Here is a 21,391-nt window from a genome sequence, read left to right as displayed (position 1 = left end):
TTTGTTTCGACCAACAAGCATGAGGCATGCTATTTAGTTGATCCTACTTGGCTCGTATTTGAGTTGGACTTATTCATTTATTTTGGTCTTTCTTTGAGATAGTGCCGATGATTAGAATGTTTGGTCGCAGTAAACTCTGGGGTGGCGTAAGTGAGCCTGGTAAGATGGCACACATATCAATCTCTTGTGCATCGGACTTGGCCTCACTTACGCCATCCCTGAATGTTAATATTTGTTTTTACCAACAATGTATGATGCATTTATTTAATCTATCCTAGTTGGCTCTTATTTGTGTTGGCCTTCTTCGTTTATTTTGGTCTTTCTTCCATTTTAGTCACCACACACTTGGGGGCGGCGCAAGCAAGCCTGACGGGAGAGAGGAGGGAGCAGAGGAGGAACCGGATGAAGACCACTTTCATCGTGATGATGCTCGTAGTGACTCGTCTATTTGTATCTCGAGATGATGAACTTTGTATGAATTAAGACTTGTATGTAAAAAAATTGACACTTGACACTATATGTGTATCTCCATCGGGCTCTAAGTAATATGATGATGATGTTTATACTATATCTATGCAATGTACATGCTATTTATATTATATCTGCATACTTATGTATATAATCTGTATAATATATGTATATTGATGTATATAACATGTATGTGTATAGCAGGCAGTACAAAATCGGGTATGCAGATAACTAATTATGTGGCACACCTAACACTAATTATGTGGCGCACCTATTTCTGTGGCGCATCGCGGCAACAGTGCGCCACAGAAAGACGATATTCTGTGCGTCACAGAAATCCAATTTTTATGGCGATGATTCTATGACGCACCGTCCGTGCACCACAGAATATGCATTTAGGTGCGCCACAGATGACCCTTTCCCTACTAGTGTTTGTGTCAATTTTGTTTGATGTGAAACTATGATGCAATGCTACAAATGCTGGTTTGTGAGTACTTGGCTTGTAAAATTACAGAAATTGTAAAACCTATTTTCTGCCGATCTATTGTTGGATGGTTTGTGAGTTTTTTATTGTCATACATGGAGCGGATGTTTCTTTTGTTGAGAAGAAAATACGGTGAGAAAGTGGTTTTGCCTGATCCCACCCACGTGGAAAAGAGGCTTGCTAAAAGGCTTCCTTGTTCACAAGGTATTCATACGGTTGCGTGGGTGCATCTGCATCTAACAGTGCAGGGGCGACCGATTTTCCTCACTTAGCGTTGGCCAACTTAATAAAAAGAGCACCCGCACCTTCCTATACTCCCTCCTTCTCTGACAACGAAGATCTCACAGCCTCAATCACTAATCCCATTTTTCTACTTTTTTTCCTTAGGGCATCTCCAGCGGCGCGACGCATTTCGGACGCCCAAAAGTGGTCGGCAGCGTCCGTTTGCGTCGTCCAGCGGACATATTTTGACCGCGCGTCCGTTTGCGTCTGGGTGTGCTCCCACCGGGGCGACCCATTTTTGAATTGCAACATAGTTTGATCTCTCATACAATTCCTTTGGTTTTGTAGCGAGCGATTGATTCATATGAAAACCAAACATAGAAAGTACATAAAAACTATACAAGACCTAGACTACTTGGTTCCTGACGGGCCGGCACCGTCGTTGCGTCGCTCCGTGGCCTGCTTCTCTGCCGCCTCCCGCGCGGCCGCTATGGCTCGGTGCGCCGCCGCATCCTCTTGCAGTAGTGCCTGCTCCAGCCTCGCGTTGGCGGCCTCGTCCTTGAGCGTCTCGAAAGACGCGATGAGGGCCCGCTGCTCCGCCGCCTTCTCCTCCGGCGTCGGCGCATCAGGGTCATCGGATGACCATGAAATCTCCGAGTCAGAGTCCTCGGCTGCAGCGGCGGCCGCCAGCCTGCGCTGTTCCAGCTCGGCGTCGACAGCCGCATGGGCCGCCCGCTCCTCCTCTGCTTCCTTCTCCGCTTCAGCCAGGTCCGCGGCGTCCCTGACCGGGTGGAGGAGGTCGGTGCTGTCGTCGGAGTCGAACCCGTCGTCAGAGCTGGAGGCCGGGGGAGGTGGAGTGGGAGGTGAAGGTGGAGGTGGAGGCGCGGTAGCCTGGCCGCGCCCGACGCTGCTCATGGTGGATCTACTGAGTGGCGCTACGGCAGCGGCCGCTAGGGTTTAGTGCGGAGGAGATGAGATGCTGGCGCCCCTGTTTATATAGGTCGGAGGCAGGGCGACGGCCGCGCCACGCGGGGCATCGCCATTACTACGCGCGGCACGCGAGGCAGCCGCAGACTGCTGAAGCGACGCCTCGCTGCCAGTACCGGCGGAGAAGACGCATCGACGCTGCGTCTGCTAGCTGCGCACGCTCGCGGAAGCCGAGGCACGCCATTAACGCGGCCCTGCAAAGGCTGCGGCGCGCCGCCCGCAAGTAATGCCGCCGAAGACGAAGCAGTTGTGACGCTGCCAGGCGGGTCCGTGCCAGGACCAAGCGGTCACTTTGCGCGTCCGCGCAGCGTCCGCCGAGACGCAAACCTGGCGCATATTTGGGCCAGGTTTGCGTCTCTGCGGACGACACGGTCACTTTGGGTCGCGCGAGGGTGCACGACGCATTTTCGGTCATGGCGGACACAAACGGTCGCTCAGCGTCCGTTTGCGTCGCGCCGCTGGAGATGCCCTTAGAATATCCCATGTCTCTAGGTTTTTATGCAAACTGGGCATATAAGCTTACAAAGTCTGTGGTTCCAGGAACCACGCTTGGCGCCCAAACTGGCCAGCAATAGAGTTTCTAGACATAGGATGAGCATCATGAGAGAAGAACAGATCGATTAGGGTATGAACCGTCGAGCTTATCTGTAGAGGCCAGAGGAGTGGACACAGGAGTGCACTTTTGAAGGCCCGCCCGATGCAACAGATCAGTAGCATACTTCTTTTGGCTCAATAGAAGACCAGGTCCTTTGGGGTATACCTCAATTCCAAGGAAATAATGAAGAGAACCAAGATCTTTGAGTGCAAAGGAAGCCCCAAGTTGAGCAACCAGGCGATCAGCAGCAGTAGTTGAGGAGCTCACCAATATGATATCATCCACATAGACCAGCATGTAAATAGTAAAACTGGGACACCGCAGAATGAACAGAGATGTATCAGCTGTAGAGGGAGTAAACCCAAGGCCAGTGAGAACCGAACTGAGTCGAGCATGCCAGGCACGAGGAGCTTGCTTAAGCCCATAGAGAGCCTTGTCCAGTCGACACAAGTAACCAGAACGAGAGGGATCCTCAAAACCTGGAGGTTGTCGCATAAACACCTCCTCCTCAAGAACTCCATGGAGAAAGGCGTTCTGAATATCAAGCTGACGAACATGCCACCGCAGCGAGAGAGACATGGACAACAGCAAACGAATGGTAGTAGGCTTGACCACCGGGCTGAACGTGTCCTCATAGTCCAATCCATAGCGTTGCTTAAACCCCTTTGCAACCAAACGCGCCTTGTATCTATCAATAGACCCATCAGCTTTACGTTTGATCTTGAAAACCCACTTACAGTCAATTATGTTGATGCCAGACTAAGGAGGAACAAGGCGCCAAGTCCGATTATGCTGAAGAGCATTGAACTCATTCTCCATCGCAGTACGCCAATGGGGCGAGGAGAGCGCAATACGGTAATCGGACGGTTCTGTAGTGGGCATCATAGGATCAGACTTGCGCATAGTATGCCAGGCGACCGTGCCATCTGTGCGAATCTTCTCTTTGCGTATACCACGCTGTAGGCGAGTTGTGACTCCTGTTGGAGCAGCAGGATGGGACGGTGCAGCAGGAGAGCCCATATTGGTAGCTGATGGTGAGGTGCTGTCGAGCACGTCAGTAGAGGACGAGGCCGAGCCAGGTGTAGGCGCTGATGGCGACGAGGCCGGCGCAGGCGAGGATGGGCCACCAGGGGAGCGAACGAGGCCGAGAGGAGACCCAGGCGACGGGGGGTGGTGCTCTGCATGATGCCCGTCCGATCCATGCATGCGATCGACGTGAACATCAGCGTTACCCGGATCACCAGTAGGCGAGGCAGTAGGAGGAGCATCCAGGTCATCGAGTAACTCAAGACGAGCGCCACGCCCCGAACCTGCACCATGGTTAGCCAAAAGCAATGGAGTATATGCAGCATCAACAAATTGGTCAGGATTTGGTGGAGAGTTGGATGACGACGGAGCGGTAGAAGAGGATGTAGTTTGAGAGAAAGGAAAAACAGTCTCGTCAAAAACAACATCACGAGAAATATAGACTCGATTGGTAGGAATGTGGAGACACTTATAACCTTTGTGTAAAGAGCTATAGCCAAGAAAAACGCACTGTTTGGAGCGAAACTGTAGCTTGCGATTATTGTATGGGCGAAGATGTGGCCAACAGGCACACCCAAACACTTTAAGAAATGTGTAATCGGGAATTTCGCCTAGTAGACGTTCTAGAGGTGTTTGCATGTCGATGACACGACTAGGTAGACGGTTGATAAGAAAGCAAGCAGTAGTGAAAGCGTCGCTCCAAAAACGGTAAGGCACACTAGCATGAGCTAATAGAGTAAGACCGGTTTCAACGATATGGCGGTGTTTGCGTTCAGCAGTTCCGTTTTGTTGATGTGTATGGGGGCATGAGACTCGGTGTGTGATGCCAATATCAGCAAAAAATTGATTGAGGCGATGGTATTCACCACCCCAGTCACTTTGAACATGTATGATCTTCCTACCAAGTAAGCGCTCAACATGTTGCTGAAACTGAAGGAAGACTTTGAAGACATCAGATTTATGCTTTAATAAATAGAGCCAGGTAAACCGACTATAAGAATCAACAAAGCTCACATAATATTCATGACCACTAATTGAAACTTGGGCTGGACCCCAAACATCTGAATATATAATCTCAAGAGGTGCAGTGGTTACACGAGTGGATAAAGAAAAAGGTAACTGATGACTTTTGCCTTGCTGACAGGCATCACAAACTAAATCTTTATTAACTGGCATCGATGGAAGCTCATGACGGTGTAAAATATGCTGAACAATGGGAGTAGCGGGGTGTCCTAGACGCGAGTGCCACTGAGCTCGGGACACCTTGAGACTGCTGAAGACTTGCTTTATTGAAGACAGATCAAGATTATAGAGACCACCACGACATCCCCCTCTAAGAAGAACCTCCCTGGAATCCCGATCCTTAACAAGAAAGTACCAAGGATGAAATTCAAAGTAAACATTATTATCATAGCAAAAACGTTTAACTGACAGGAGATTGCGAGTAACAGAGGGTACATGGAGGATATCTCTAAGACGTAAGGAATGTGATGAAGTAGGAATTGTAGATTGACCAATATGTGTAATGTGCATACCTGTACCATTGGCAGTTTGCACATTGTCCTTGCCATGATATGGCTCCCTCATAGTAAGATTGTTGAGGTCGTTGGTGAGGTGATCGGTTGCTCCAGTATCGGCATACCACGCAGGGTCGACGGGAAAGGATGAAGTAGATCCCGTGGTAGAGGTAGAGAACGCAGCAAGTTGGCACTCCTTGTTACGGCCATCATTGCCAATACCAAGGTAATTCTTGTCGTATCGCTTGAAGCAGCAGGAGGCGACGTGACCCTGCTTGCCACAAATTTGACAAGTTGGGCGGGTACCGCCTGTACCCGCAGGGCGGTCCTGCTGACGAGGAGCGTTCCCTTGCTGTCGGCTACTGTTCGGCGCAGGTGTAGGTGCAAAGTGCTGCGGCTGATCTTGCTGACGAGGAGGAGCGCGGCCACCTCCTGACCGCGACGACAGGTTGGCATGGTGATTGTCCAGGCTAAGCTCGGAGCGACGAGCTTCAACACGCTGCTCAGTATTGAGCAGCTGAGCATAGACATCTCTGACCGGCAGTGGGTCGTAAACAGGGCGAGCGCCGACGCGATCTGCGAGAGCATCATACTCGCTGTCCAGGCCGGCAACAAGAAAAGTGTTGAACTCATCCGGTCGTAGAGGTTGCCCAACGGAGGACAGTACATCAGACAAGGATTTGACCTTGTTGAAGTAGGCAGTGGCGTTGGGGTAGTCGCGCTTCTTGATCTTGCCAAGTTCGGCGCGGATGTGCATGACGCGTGCCGTGGACTGTGAGGCAAAACTCGCCTCTAGGGTTTCCCAGACCTGCTGCGACGTCGGGACGAGCATCACCATGCCGATCACCCCTTCGGTAAGAGAGGCAACCAGGGCTGACAGAATCGCCTGATCCTGTTGATGCCATGCAACATAGAGAGGATTGGCAATGGTAGGGCTTGCACCACCTTCGTTGGCCGCGGGATTCGGGATCTCGACGGCGGGACAGGGTAGACTGCCATCAACGAAGCCGAACAGCAGATTCGTCCGTAGGATCGGATCCACCTGGGTGCGCCAGTAGAGGTAGTTATCCGCAGTAAGGCGGATCATGATCTTGTTGTCGAGGGAGATCGGCGTAGTCGGGATCCGTGATGCCATGGCGCTCATCGTCAACGTGGTACCAGTGGAGGCCGACGGAGTAGAGAGCGTGGTGCGCGGGCTTGAGATCGAGAGGCCGGAGGTCATCGACATGATCTAGGGTAGGTCAGCGATGCTGCGATGCGGAAGACGAAGGGCGGAATTCTACCTTCGCTCTGATACCATGAGAGAAGAACAGATCGATTAGGGTATGAACCGTGCTCCTCTAGGGCCGGCGTATATTGATATATATAGGGTAGTTACAGGGGTATATACGGTAGGTTTATACATGACCTGACCGTACGTATACAAGTTAGGTATTAGACTAGATTACATGGTTTATCACATCAACGTTCATCTCCCATTAGAGACCCCCAACGGACCTTGGACCGTCTCCTTTCCCCGTCCACAGTGAAAGACGATTTTTGAGCGACCGTAGGCTTTCCACCTCGCCGGCGCCGAATCGGCGGTTTCCTCGCCCTCCGCCGGCCGCTCCGGCGGCGGGAGGACGGGGAAACACTGATTCGCGCCGTGTATATAGTGTAGGGTGGCGTATGGTGTCCAGCCGGCGGCGTCGAGGCGGAGGCGGCGTGGCCGGAGTGGTTTTGCAGGTGGTGGACTCTCCCCTCGACGGCGGCGCTCCGACGAGTTCTGGTGTCGATCTGCTGCCTCCGGCGAGCCTGCGGGTCTGCGGAGCTGCTGGGCTCGTCTTACCCATCGCCGGTTTCCGCGGGACGGCGGATCTGGCTAGTGAAGATCTTCTGGAAGCTGCTGATGGTGTTCGGCGTGACGATGTTGGCGGCCGCCGGTGTAGATCCTTCGGGATCGGTGCTCGGCGACTTCCCGCTGGCTTGGGGTTGCTCCTGATCCAAGGCGTTTTGAGGAGTATGAGCGGCGGCGCGCCACCGACAGCGCTGTGTCGTCGCCGGCGTCGTCCTGTTGCAGTTGGGCTGGGTTGTAATCTTGTTCTTTCTGAGGGCCTTTCTGTAATGTGTCCGAATTAATATCAGCTGCTTTTATCGCAAAAAAAAAAACGTTCATCTCCCATTTCTCTACTTATTCTTTTTCCTATTTTTTTTTTGCGACGACTTATTCTTTTTCCTAGAGAACCCCATTTCTCTACCTATTTCTTTTCCCCTAGAGAACCCCATTTCTCTACTTGATACCATCACAATGTGGCAGTGCCGGCCAGGGAAACGGGACCGGGGCCAACTAGGCGGGCCTGACAAAGCCGATCTATATCAGCAGAGGCTGAGGCCCACTCCGGAGGCCTGTTGGCGTCACCAGGCCGCCATAGTTCATCAAGCAGCAAGTCGGCACGCAGTTGGCGCACGACGGCACGAGGTTCAGGTGTGGCCTCTGATTGGAGAGGATTGCAAAGTGGGCAGATAATAATTAGCTCCACTTTAGCCTATCATCATCTACGTCACTTGCTTGCTCGCCACATGACTCGAGGTACATATTTTCACTGGAGTACTAGCTACTTTGTCCATCTGCAGGTGCAGCAGCGCAAACAGAATACTTGTACCAACTGACAAGATCCAACTAGTTGTACAAGCATGATAGTGTGCATATCATGCATTCATGCATCATGCATGCGTGAAGGGTGTGACAGTTAGATATTTCCAACACTATCAGGCATTCGTATCTGGAAAACGAAAATGAATGTGATAATATCTGAAAGATGACAGTGAAATGAATGTGGTAAATATCTAATCATTTTTAAAATGGAAAATACAAATATGATATTGCATTTTAAAAAATATATGGAAATGGTAGTGGATATACCTGTATGCGAATAAAATCATTCGAGAAATATACTTTTTGTGACTAAACATGAAACTATTGCGCGTTATGTTAATATATTTATATCTTTCTCATTCGAAAATTTATTTCAGCTCCTAGGTGCATATGCTCCCTTCGTCCAAAAAAATATATTTTGAATTGTCAAACTTTCCAACAAAAAAATTCTCATCTAGATCTCAGCAATCTATGTGCGTTCGTACAGATTCGCGGAAAACCGATAATTTTAGTGGTCAATGTAGAAAAGATAAAACATGTGTCACAAAAGGCTTATTTTTAGCACTATATTTTGTCTTTTCTACACAACTAAAACCACAAGTCAATTTTTCATGAAAAGACTTTATGCGCACATATATACTATGTGAAGATGTACATGTGAATTTCTCGTTTCAATTTTTTGAAAATTTTAAAATATATAAAAGGTGCATTTAAAAATAATAAGACACGGCCCTGTTATTTATTTATTTCAGCGAAAATATACATTGGCTGCTTTTCGTTGCAATAGGATAGGAGTACAAACTGGCCAGATCCAAGGACAAAAGAAAGCTAAAAAGAGCTATTATCACCAAGGTACATGGTTCCTATGTTAATCTGTTTCTCTCGGTCTTTGGATCGGCACTTTAGCAGGTGAGTCAGTTGAGTCCTGCAGTTTTCCGTGCGTCTTCTTCTACAAGGATTTTCTTTTTTACTTCTTTATAGTTGTATATCCGTTTCTGATTCCGTATTCATACTCGAGTAATATCCCCGGCCTACATATTTATGCTTAACACTCGTATTTGCATCTGAATTTGTTTTGAAAATCTGAAAACGGACGTGGTAAAGACACTACCCGATTTCACCCCTAGACTGTCAGTAGCAGTAGAGTGCAGTATATACACTGTATTTGCGTACCAGAAACCCAGTGCAAACTGTGAGTGGCGACTCGCACGCGTACGTGTCAATCAGACGAGGAAGCAATGGAAGTTAACTACAGTACTACTACTACTACTACATAGAGAAGAGAACTGTTGAATGAATCCATGCACCATTAAGGTGAATCCACGATGCTGTTCGTCCAGTAGAGCACTGTTGATCGATCACGCTCGATATAGCGGCACGCCAGCGACGCCGAGCCGAGGGGACCCTGCTCTCGCCGGCCGACGCGTACGTGGGCACCGGCCGCGGGGCCGACGGGGAAGCCAGGGACCATCTTGTAGTGCACTGTGCTGGCTGTGGCTGGCGACGCACCCTGGCACGCGCGCACTGTGTTGGCCTGGATGCTGCTTGGAAGACGATGATGGACTGGAGTAGGAGTACTACAAGTTAGGTAGCCACGTGACGGAAAACAAATGTGCTACTGTGTCATGATGTCAGGAGGTTCTTTCGTGGCGATTTGCACAAAAATAACCCAAAAGTGAAAAAAAAGGCGAAACTATTTCACCCATCTAACCCTTTTGTGTGGCGCCCCACACATCGGCGCCACACATGCCAGTGTGGCGCCCCTCCTGCCGGCGCCACACACCCAGCCGACGTGGCGCCCTCGACGCTGAGCTGGTGCGCCCATCCGACGTGCCAGCATGTGTGGCACCCCTCCCATCGGCGCCACACATGCCGTTACAATTGCCCAAAACATACTGTGAGACAATTCGTCTGGGACTTAGCCGTTTTGCGAGCCTCTACGTGTGGCGCCGATGCCACGGGCGCCACACATCCACTTAAGTGTGGCGCCCGCGCCCGCCCCAGCCCGACCAGACCTCATCTTCTCTCTTCTTTCTTCTCTGCTCCCACGAAACCGCCGCCGCCGCCCGCCTCCCCTTCGCCCCCCCACCAAATCGACCAAGGAATCGTCAGATCTATCCGGCCAACTTCTTCCTCCTCCATTCCTCAAGGTATTCCCCTTCGATTCCCTCCGATTCATCCACTAGTATTGGTGGATTTGGTAGATTTGGGTATGAACCCTAGACATGGAAATTTATGTTGGTGGATTTGGATATGAACCATTGATATGGAAATCAATGTTGGTGGAATCTACATTGTAGTATATGTGTTTGAACCAAAGATTTGTTGGAACCCTAGATATGAAATTTTACATGTATGTGTTGAAATCCTATGTATGTATGTGTTGAAATGTCTAATATTTGCCTAGCAAATGCATTCAAATTTGTTACATATGCCTAGCAAATGCCTATTCAAATTTGTTGCATTCAAATGTGTGTATGTATGGGTGATTCGAAAGTTAGATATATTGTCTTACATATGTATGTATGTGGTGAAAGGCAAAATTGGAGCTTAGCAAATGCATTCTATTGTCTTACATATGTCTATTATGTGCCTAGGAATGGTATGTCTTACGAAATTCATATGTGTGATGTATTTGGATATGAACTCTCATGTATGTGTGATGTATAGGTGATTCGAAAGTTAGATATATTCTCATGTATGTGTTGCTCATTTTTGTTAGTGGAATGACTCATAACATGGTTGTGTAAACATGTAGGATGGTGTGGCTTCTGGATGAAGAGTACGACAGGGAGCACCGGGCTGTTCATATGACGGAGAGGGGAACGGATCTTCACCCTTTGAAGATTCGTTACCATGGCACAGTGGATTTACCGTATGACGAGAGGTACACGGAGTTCATCCAGCCTACCGGTCTTATGCCGTTCATATCGCTTGTAAGCCGTGGGGGGCCGAACATGAACCCCTCTGCACTCACCGCCCTTGTCGACCGGTGGAGGCCGGAGACTCACACCTTCCACTTGAGGGCCGGCGAGATGGCCCCTACTCTCCAGGATGTTTCCATGATCCTTGGACTACCTATTCAGGGCGAGCCACTGTGTATGAACACAGCTTCTGATGGGTGGCGCGGACAGATGGAGGACCTTATTGGCAGGGCTCCTCCGGCGCCAGCAAATCCAAAGGAGAGAGTTCCCGCCGGCGCGTCTTTCTCTTGGATCAAGACTAACTTTGCACATTGCCCGGAAGGGGCCAACGAGGACACTCGGAGGACGTACGCCCGCGTGTACTTATGGTACATGATTTCGAGGACTCTCTTTCCTGACAGTGGGGGGAAGCTGGCCCATTGGTGTTGGCTGAAGGCGCTTACTGTGTTGGACAACCGGTGGAGTTGGGGAACAGCGGCACTTGCCTACCTCTACCGGCAGGTGATGACTTGTTCTATGTACTATTTTCCTATAGTAGTGTGCTACACAAAGTAGTAACCAACTGTCTTATGTACGCAGTTGGACGAAGCTTGTCGCAGGACTGGGAGCAGGACTAGGAGCGGCGGTATTGGTGGATGCTTGCTCCTACTTTCCGTATGGAGCTGGGACCGCATATCAGTTGGGCGGCCTAGGGTACTCAACGAGAGGCCATGGCCTCATCACCATGAGAACCCTGATCGGGAGCCCACTTGGGCATACCTTTGGGACAATGTCTCGGAGGACGACACGTCGAGGACGACAGTAGGATGTGCTCCGTGTTGTTGTGAACTATATCTTCATAAGTATCGAGTTGTGAACCCTATGTCATTTCGAACCATCTTTGTAATGCTACTTGTTGTTTGAATCTACTTGCTACGATGTGAGCTATGAAGTGTTATATGTGTATGTTCTGAAATTGCAACTTGTTGTCTCCATTGTTGTACTCAAAACTGTTGGAGTTTGGTAGGATTTTTCAGGGTTTTAACACAAGTCAACGTGTGGCGCCCTTCACGCTGGCGCCACACTGCAGTGTGTGGCGCCTGTGTCGTCGGCACCACACATGCCAACGTATATCAACTATTGGGTCGAAAACTTCCAGGGGCTCCGGACGATAAGTCCTTAGCCGTTTTGGCGAGGCTCTACGTGTGGCGCCCGTGGCATCGGCGCCACACTAGCATGTGTGGCGCCCGTGGCATCGGCGCCACACGTAGAGGCTCGCAAAACGGCTAAGTCCCAGACGAATTGTCTCACAGTATGTTTTGGGCAATTGTAAGGGCATGTGTGGCGCCGATGGGAGGGGCGCCACACATGCTGCCACGTCGGATGGGCGCACCAGCTCAGCGTCGCGGGCGCCACATCGGCTGGGTGTGTGGCGTCGGCAGGAGGGGCGCCACACTGACATGTGTGGCGCCGATATGTGGGGCGCCACACAAAAGGATTAGATGGGTGAAATAGTTTCGCGGGAGGGTCAGTCTGTGCTTTTCTTTCACTTTTAGGTTATTTTTGTGCAAATCGCCTTCTTTCGTGGTGCATGCCATGGCACCAGCTAGCTAGCTGCTTCCAAGAGGACGAGCAGGTGACACTTCTTGGTACTGCTACAGTTTCCATGCATGATGATATGTTCGCTCAGGCTCGGCTGCTCGTCACATACTACAATGGTCAGTTTGGGTGAGAAGATCTTCGCAGAGTCATGAATTACTTACTTAGGGGGTGTTTGGTGTGGCTTTTTTTGGCTTTTGGCTTTGTCAAAAGCCACCAAAAGCACCTAAATAGGTGCTTTTTTTGGCTTTTGGATTTTGGAAGCCAAAAGAATAGGATCTTTGTTTTTGGCTTCCAAAATCCAAAAGCCAAAAAAACACCTATTTAGGTGCTTTTGGTGGCTTTTGCCAAAGCCAAAAGCCAAAAAAAGCCACAACAAACACCCCCTTAGTCAAGTCAGAGTCATATTATGCATCTAATTAATTTGGTTATCACAATCATTTTTCGCTCATTTGTGTATCTTGTTTGGCCCAACAAAGTTAGATAATGGCTGGAAGATGCAAATTCAGCTTGCTTGGCAGCATAAGTTTTAGTATTATGGCAACTAATTTTCACAAGTGCTAACCTTACCAAGCACGACTCTAAATCAACATGCAACATATGAGTGAACTAACATGCAGCATATTCAACTAACATGAAACAGTAAGTTAACGTTGTTTAGCTGTAACTACTAGCAAGTAGCAATTTGTCATAATGTTACATAGCTAATATCAAATAGGAGTTCACCATGATATTACCAAGGTACTAAAAAAGTACTCCCTCTGATCATCTTTAATCGACGTGACATATGTACGTAGATAGGATACTCAATGTGCATGACTGGGTCGACTGTTTCAGATCGGAGGAGTAGCATTTGTATACAGAAACAAGGAGCAGTTCAGAGAACATGGCGGCATCACGTTCTTCTTCACTTCCACATCTCGTCAGCCCGCCATTGCCTCTTGTTCTTCCAAGTCTGACTATCAATGGTCTAGAGATAGCATCCCTTAATGTGTTCATAAGGTGGTTAAAATGGGCTCTTTTCATCATAAGCATGTTTATAGCCTCGACATTGTTGTTATTATAGATGTTGTTCATAATACCTTCATCCCAAAGTTTAAGGCTTTATAAAGTCAAACCAAGTAACAAACTTTAGGAAGAATATATAAACAAATATGATATTTATCTTATAAAAATATATTTTGTTATCTATCTAATGATATTGATTTCTATTTTACATGTTAATGATTTTTGGTAAAAATTTAGTCAAATTTCATATAATTTGAATTTCTAAAAGTAATATAAGCCTTAAATTTTAGGATGGAGGTAGTATTTGTTATCATCTATCTATCGTATTCAAACATGCGACCATATGTGATGGATGGTCTATAGTTGCGACGAATCGCTCTCTCATGGATCAAAAGAGTCCAAACCTGAATCATGGCTACAAGGGCAGCTACCTAAATGGCAAGCTTCATCTTTGCGTCCTAAGTAAATTTATGTTCCCTAAGTAACTGCGCAACGAGCTAACACTACAACACAACACGCCGGCCTTGGCGTTTTTAAACACCGACGCACACCCGTAATCGCCGCGGTCGTGCTAGGTCGACCAAAAAGACATCAGGGAATACTGCGCTAGGGAAACTGCAGACCCAACACTTTTTTTTGGTAGTGCATCATGTTACGCCCTCCCTATCACATGCGGTACAACGACTGTAACACCTCAGTACATTAATAGACGACGGATGATTTAGTACCGTGCACAAATACATTGCATCGCTTTTTTTGTCGTGTTTCGTGCACGTTTGGACAACACAAATATTTAATCACAATCAAGGCTACTAAATTAGTTAATCTATTCCATTAAGATTGTAATTTCCATTAAAAAATTATGCACATGTTTATATCCATGAAAATAAACATGTTTTATATACATCTACATCATACTAAATTTGTGGTTGCAATCGCTATTAGAACTAGAAAGAAAACTAATGCATGTTCCAAATATGTTTCTTTCTCATGATTTTTTATTTATTTTCTTCATCTTTGCCATGTCTGCACCTGTCTTTATCTTATGTTCATGCATAATATCAGCTACTTGCAACTCCATCTGGCAGCTTCTTTTCTTCAATGCTCACATTCTTTTGCACAATTTTCTTTATGTCTTCCTTCAATTTATTGTTCTCTCAGTCTAAATGTTCTAATAGGCGCATCTTATCTTCAGTGAAGCTGAACCTGCAAGGTGGATCCTACAAATTTCACAAAATGATCCAATCAGTATAAATAACACATAAATCCCCAATCAACCGAACCCCATATATAATACCTCGTGTGATGATCTCATACTACTCCCAACTGCGCCTAGAGGCTCGCTGGCTCGCACGGGCGGATACGAGATCTCACTAGCACTAACGGTTGACTGTTTGATGTCCGCCCAGGTCTCCGTCCAATCCATGTCATTCCTCATGTAAGGTTGGAGGCGAGATCTCACGGGCACGACGGCCACATTCAGCATGAGATCTCACGGGCAAGAATATATAAACAAATATGACGGCCAGATCCGACACGAAATGAGGGCTGCCGAGATGTTGGTGGGAGCTTAGGGGAGTGGTAGTGCTGGAGGTGGGTGGGGGATTTTTTGGGATAAGACTAAGAGTTGCTTTAGGGTGGGCTTGGTGTCTCCCAGCCTTTATACTCACACTACAACAGCTAGGAGGCATCTTAAGAAAAAAAAAACCATTCTATTTCAATATGTAAATTTAAAAAACAGTTGACACAAATTATTATATTAATAACTACAGTCCCATCCATACATGGATAACTAAGATTGAGCTTCAAATTACATATGATTAACTATGTGGTTTAGTTCTTTCTTAACTGAAAACATCTTTTGAATAATACTGTTGCGGTCCTTCTTTAGCTCGTTGATTAGATTTTTCTTCTTCTTAAAATCTTGTGTTGCTTCGGCTTGCCCCCAAATTGGGGGCCCCAATGATGGATTAACGAGTGTCTAAGAATTATCGATTTGTGCTCTCCATCAACCCAATCCACCAAATCACAAATCGTCTCCTCATGACCGAACGCATGGAACTTAAGGCCGCCGCCGGCCGGCTTGTGCCTGTCTCACACCATGTAGCGACGCGGTTGTTCACCGGACATGAAAATCCGGTTAGTCTACGAGTCGACGCCATACCTATCTGGATCATAGATATCTTCAGGTATATTGGTGTGGTATTTCAAAACACAAAAGCTGCCATGTGCATGTGTGAGATCGAGAAATGCCTAAATATATTTGGCTAGTAGAGATATTTCCAGATGCGATAATCAGATCTCAATCAAACAACCACGAACTTTGTGGGAGGAAATCGAGATATTCACAGATCATACGTACACACACCGGCATCTTGCATAGTCCAGCTCTGGACCGCAATGTAGCTATCGATAGTTCAATGATGCCCGCCGCCTACTGAAGCTTTCATGGAGAGGTGGAGAAGTTAAAAAGAAAGTGTGGGCAGGTCGACGATAAAATGGGAATATTAAGCTTGTTTATGGTGGTGCACACCTATGAGAGAGGCGTGATTAAGCAGCTTCCTAGGATGGATGCACATCAGAGGTTCTGTAGGATCCATGGTGTAAGATTATGTGCCTCAATCCATCTACCGCGACATTACTTCTTGTCAGGGTTGATTGCCACCTACCACGGGACTAATATGTGCCCGTATCGAGTGTAAAATGGCGCATAATTTTTGACCCCCTTGATAGCCTTCGAGAAATAGCACCCCCAAGCCAAAAAGCTTTTGCAGCTGGCTATGACTTGTGCCATCAAAAAAATCCGCCAGGTAAGGATGACTTTTTTGTAGTGTAAGGAGCTAATGGTGGAGGGTGGTTACAGGTGCTTACAACCATGGTTGAAGACGTTGACAACCTGCCAGTGCTAGAGATGATGGGGAAAAGAGGGTGATGGTGACAAGAAGGGCAAGCCGATGCCACGGATCTATGAGCCCTGCCGTTGCCGATGTCGAAGACGAGAGGCTTATTGAGCCGGTGTCTGAGGTCTGCAAAGTTGGAGCAACATGTATAACACATCTAAATCGCTTCCGCCTCCATCGCCACCAAGAGGAAAAGTAAGGATGGATTTGTTTTCCGCTAGTGGTGACCGAGTAAGAGGGTGGTACGTTTCACACCAAACCACAGAACCAATTTTTCCGCTCCCGCCATCACCAAACTTGCTGCCCCGGCCACCGGGCACGATGTTCCTCTCTTTACGCATTTCAACACCTAACTAAGTGGAAACACTTGATTCATACATTTCTCTCGAGCCTAGTCTGATGTTGCTTTAAGTTTCATGCCAACCTAAAATGCAGAAGTCCGAGGCAACCAAATGAGCGACTTTTAGCTCTGTGGAGCCGGAAAACGGGTGGGCAAATAACCGAATAGGCTCCAACTCTACAATGAATATCGGTGGTGTGCCATGGGTGTTAAGGGTTTATGGAAGGCCCATGGGGGCATATCACCTGACAAAGAGAAGACCTCGTATTGGCCGACATTGCATAGCCAAGTTAGTGTGGCATACATAATCTATGTGAACCGTCTGATAAAGGAGGATTATTCAGGATCGATCTACACCCACTATCTTTTTTGTCCACAAATATTTTAGCCGTTAGTTTAGCATCCATGATTTTTTTTTGTACCAGCAAAGGTTGTACGGGTACGTTTTGTTCCCACCCAATGCGCCTTTTTGGTACGCCCATGTCCCTACCTTGCCGTTTGCTTGGCCCCCGAAAAGTTGGGTAGCCCATGAAAGCCCACACTCTGCTGTTGAGGTTTTCGCCAATCGTTGGCGAAATCTGGGCGCGACAAACCTTACCCAATATTTTGGTGGGGTGGGTGAAGGCATGAACCAAACGTTGACTTGCATTTTTTCTAACTTTTCTATTTTAATATGTTCTTAAATTGATGATATTTATGTGCAATGTTTTCTTGATATTTAAGACTACCCACAATGTGAGTATCATAGGTAGTATCATGCATCTCATGCATGCAAAAAACTGATGTGGCAGTGCAATTAAAGATGAGAGAGATGATTACTGTATCATTGCACGTAGTACTAGAAAATTTAATGTCAAATACATCTTGTATATAGGTCTGCATTGAGATTCTACAAATCAATTAATATAAGAAGATTATGATACTAGTACATGATAACATGCATCGTGAACATAGTAACATGTAATAGTATCATGCACATGATACTTTTATATGATACTATGCATTGTGACTAATCTAAGAATTGCATTTTACTTGAAAAAGTCAACAACAGCACCTCAATTAAGTAAATCGATGACTGCATCTCACTTTAGGTAGTCAACAGCTTCATAAAATCAACAACCGCAAGGGGGCACAACAAGGTATGCTGCCACCACAGTCTTCGAAAGACGGTGGTAGTATCCTTTCAAAACCACGAAAACAAAGATGCAACTACGAAAACTAAATTATCTACTTTGTATATTTCTTGTATAGTTATCAATAGTCTCATGTCCAAATGCAGGTACATGTGCTAGATGAACTATGCCAGCAAATATACCCCCTTCGTCCATAAATAAGTGACTCAACTTTATCTAGATATAGCTATATCCGAACACGTTTTTTGTGTCGTATCTAGAAAAAGTTGACTCTCTTATTTTTGGACAGAGGGATACATAATTGATATCATACTATTTTGTGTTGCTAGTACAATTGGACATAGATATGCTTATATCAAGGTACTGCAGATAAAAAAGCTTATGCGATATTTGCAGTCAACACCGCTAGTTAGAACAAAATTGTGTGTGAAATGAGCTGACCATATGCAACAAAACAACACACGTCGTTTGCAATCAGCCAAAACACAGACGCTTGATTATGGTAACCGTTTGTGAAGACCCTCTACACCACAAACGGTTTTTGAGATAGAGTCGTGTGTGAAAATAAGGTTGTCACACACGGTTTGATAAACTGTGTGCGTTGTGGAGACTCATCACCCACCCCTGCATAGTAGCGGTCGGATAAATCGTGAGTGACGGACCAATTCAACAGTGCATCTACAGCGGCGCGACGCATTTCGGACGTCCGAACTGTCCGTTTGCGTCGCGCGGTGGACGTTTTTTGTCCGCGGTCCGTTTGCACCGGGGGTGGCTCCAGCGGGCCGACGCATTTTCGCGTTTGCATCAATTTATGAAGTTTCCAAACAACAAAATAAGGAAATCAACAAAGTCATAGTTATTACATTTAAAAGTCGACATGACAATAAGATAGTATTTCTCTAGGCATGATCTTCATGGCCGGCCAATGTCCACTGATGCTCAATCAGATCCGTTTGCAGCTGTTTGGAGACGTTCTCCTCAGTGACTTCTATATTCCTATGTAGATAGTCCTGCCAAGATGAAGCTCCAGGAAGCAGCGCAACCAGCTCACCTTGGAAATCCCATTGGTTCTCATTGCGGCCATCAGGACGCTCGTTCTCAACGATCATGTTGTGCATGATCACGCAGCATGTCATCACCTCATGCATGGTCTTCAGCGACCATGTTCTTGCCGGGTGACGGACAATTGCCCACCGAGCTTGGAGCACACCAAATCCGCGCTCCACATCTTTCCTGCAAGCCTCTTGCATCTTGGCAAACCTCCTCGTCTTCTCGGAGTTTGGATTACGGACAGTCTTCACTAATGTGGCCCAGTCAGGGTAGATGCCATCAGCAAGATAATATGGCTTGTCATATGCATTTCCATTGATCCCATAGCTCACCCGGGGAGATTTGCCTTGCATGAGCCGGTTGAAAATCGGTGATCGGTGCAACACATTGATGTCATTGTTGGAACCGGCCATGCCAAAGAATGAATGCCAAATCCATAAATCTTGAGATATGACAGCTTCAAGAATGACAGTTTTTCCCTCCTCATGCCCGCTGTACGCACCCTGCCATCCAAATGGACAGTTTTTCCACCGCCAATGCATGCAATCTATGCTGCCAATCATTCCTGGAAAGCCTCTAGACTCGTTGATAGACAAAAGGTGCCTTGTATCCTCAACAGTTGGCTCCCTACAGTAATACTCTCCGAACACGGCAATCACGGCTCGGCAAAACCTGTACATGGCCTCAAGACAGGTGCTCTCACCCATTCGAAGATACTCATCGAATATATCCGCAGCCATTCCATATGAGAGCATGCGAATAGCCGTGGAGCATTTTTGGTACGAGGTGAAGCCTAACGCACCTGTTGCATCGCGCCTGCATTGAAAGTAGGGGTCGTAGTTTCTGACGCCCCGTAGAATGACCAAGAACAGGTCCCTTGACATCCTGTATCGGCGCCGGAACAGTTTTTCCGGGAAGATCAGATTGGTGAGGTGGAAGTAGTCCTTGTGGAGGTGGGCCTGCCCTTCCACTCTGTTGCGCGGCAGGTTTTTGGCGCGGCCCTTCACAGAGCCCCGGTGCAGCGGCCCCGGGTTAGAGGTGAACTCGTGGATCATGGAGGCCGCAGTAGTTGCCAATGTCTGCGTCGACTCATCGGACTCCTCGTCGGAAGAGGAGTCGACAACCTCCGCGCGGAACTTGTCCAACATCTGCCACATGTCCATCTGCGTGGGTACAAACTGCGGATCAATGGCCGCGCACAATAGCGCCGAAAACACGAGTAGAAACCTACCGGCGCAATTGACCGAACATGTCGTGGGCGGCGCGGAAGGGCGGCGCAACCGGGAGCGTTTCGGCCGAAAACAGCCGGCACGTACGCGGCGGAGCGCGCTCCTGCTCTCCCGCGCGGCAAGAACGGAGCCTACGCCGACTACTACGGCGCTACGGCCGGACGGCGGCGCTAGGGGTGGGGGTGGTGGCGTCGCACTAGGGCAGGAAAGAAGGGGAACAAGAAGCAAATCGAAGCGGTCGATTTCGTTGTCCCTGACATGCGGGACCGGGTAAGAAATGGAGGACGCTCCAAGCGACCGCCGAGCGTCCGCGGAGACGCAAACCTGGCGCATATTTGGGCCAGGTTTGCGTCTCCGCGGACGGTCCGGTCACTATGCGTCGCCCCGCTGGAACAGGCCCCAGACGCATTTCCGGTCACGGCGGACGAAAACGGTCGCTCAGCGTCCGTTTGCGTCGCGCCGCTGGAGATGCCCTAAGGGGAAACGAAGAGCCCAAGTGGGCTAAAGGTGCAAAGGTTAAATATGTTCAAAAAGAGCAGTAATAATACTAAGTACTTTCATCTAATCGCAAATGACAATGATAGGATAAAATATTTTTTCATCTAGAACAAGACGAGGGAATAATTGTCGGTTAGGATAATTTTAAAGTATATCTATTACTGAATATTACAAGAATTTGTTCAGCGCAGTGACCCAAAATAATTTCATCGATAGCATTGGTGAATCAAGATATACCGCAACTATTAGCTGAAGAAAATTCCATTGCAAAGACTAATTTCACTGAACAAGAACTTCATGATGTTATTATGCAGATGGAAAGAACAAAGACCGAGACCAGACTTGTTTTGGCTGAGTTCTATCAAATATTTTGGGAAGTTGTACAGGACGAATTGATGGATATGTTCTTTAGCTTTCAACAACCGTTATTCAATCTCAACTTCGAGACGATTATTATTATCCTCAAAAAATAAAATGATATTCAAACTCAACAATATCATCCTTTTTTAACTTAGTGTAGGCTCTAAAATATTCGCAAAAGTAGGGACGAAACGTATAATGAGTATAGCTGACACAATTGTTAGGCCGAACAAAACGCTTTCATGCCTACAGTAGGCAAAATCTGAAGGGGGGGGGGGGGTGATCCTCCATGAAATCATTCATGAAATTTATAGGAAGAAAATAGATGGTTTTCTGTTAAAGATGAATTTTGAAAAGGATTACAATAAAATTAAATGGCCGTTTATGCAGCAAACATTGTGTATGAAAGGTTTTTATCCAAAGTGGGGTGATTGGAT

General features: G+C 47.3%; 1 protein-coding gene across 1 annotated transcript; it reads left to right on the top strand.

The window, feature by feature from the left end:
* Positions 1-6,432: 6,432 nt before the first annotated feature.
* On the top strand, positions 6,433-11,459 carry LOC127303541 (protein MAIN-LIKE 1-like). The gene is made up of 3 exons (XM_051334262.1): positions 6,433-6,516; positions 10,532-10,536; positions 10,693-11,459. Exons 1-3 carry the CDS (start codon positions 6,433-6,435, stop codon positions 11,411-11,413), a joined length of 810 nt encoding a protein of 269 aa, XP_051190222.1. The 3' UTR covers positions 11,414-11,459.
* The last annotated feature ends 9,932 nt before the right edge of the window (positions 11,460-21,391 follow it).

Source organism: Lolium perenne, chromosome 5 (assembly GCF_019359855.2).
Source record: "Lolium perenne isolate Kyuss_39 chromosome 5, Kyuss_2.0, whole genome shotgun sequence".
Classification (NCBI taxonomy): Eukaryota; Viridiplantae; Streptophyta; class Magnoliopsida; order Poales; family Poaceae; genus Lolium; species Lolium perenne.
This window is presented reverse-complemented; position numbering and strand designations above follow the sequence as displayed.

Coding starts and splice junctions, on each gene's coding strand:
- LOC127303541 (XM_051334262.1), top strand. CDS start 6,433: ATGGCGCTCATCGTCAACGTGGTACCAGTGGAGGCCGACGGAGTAGAG.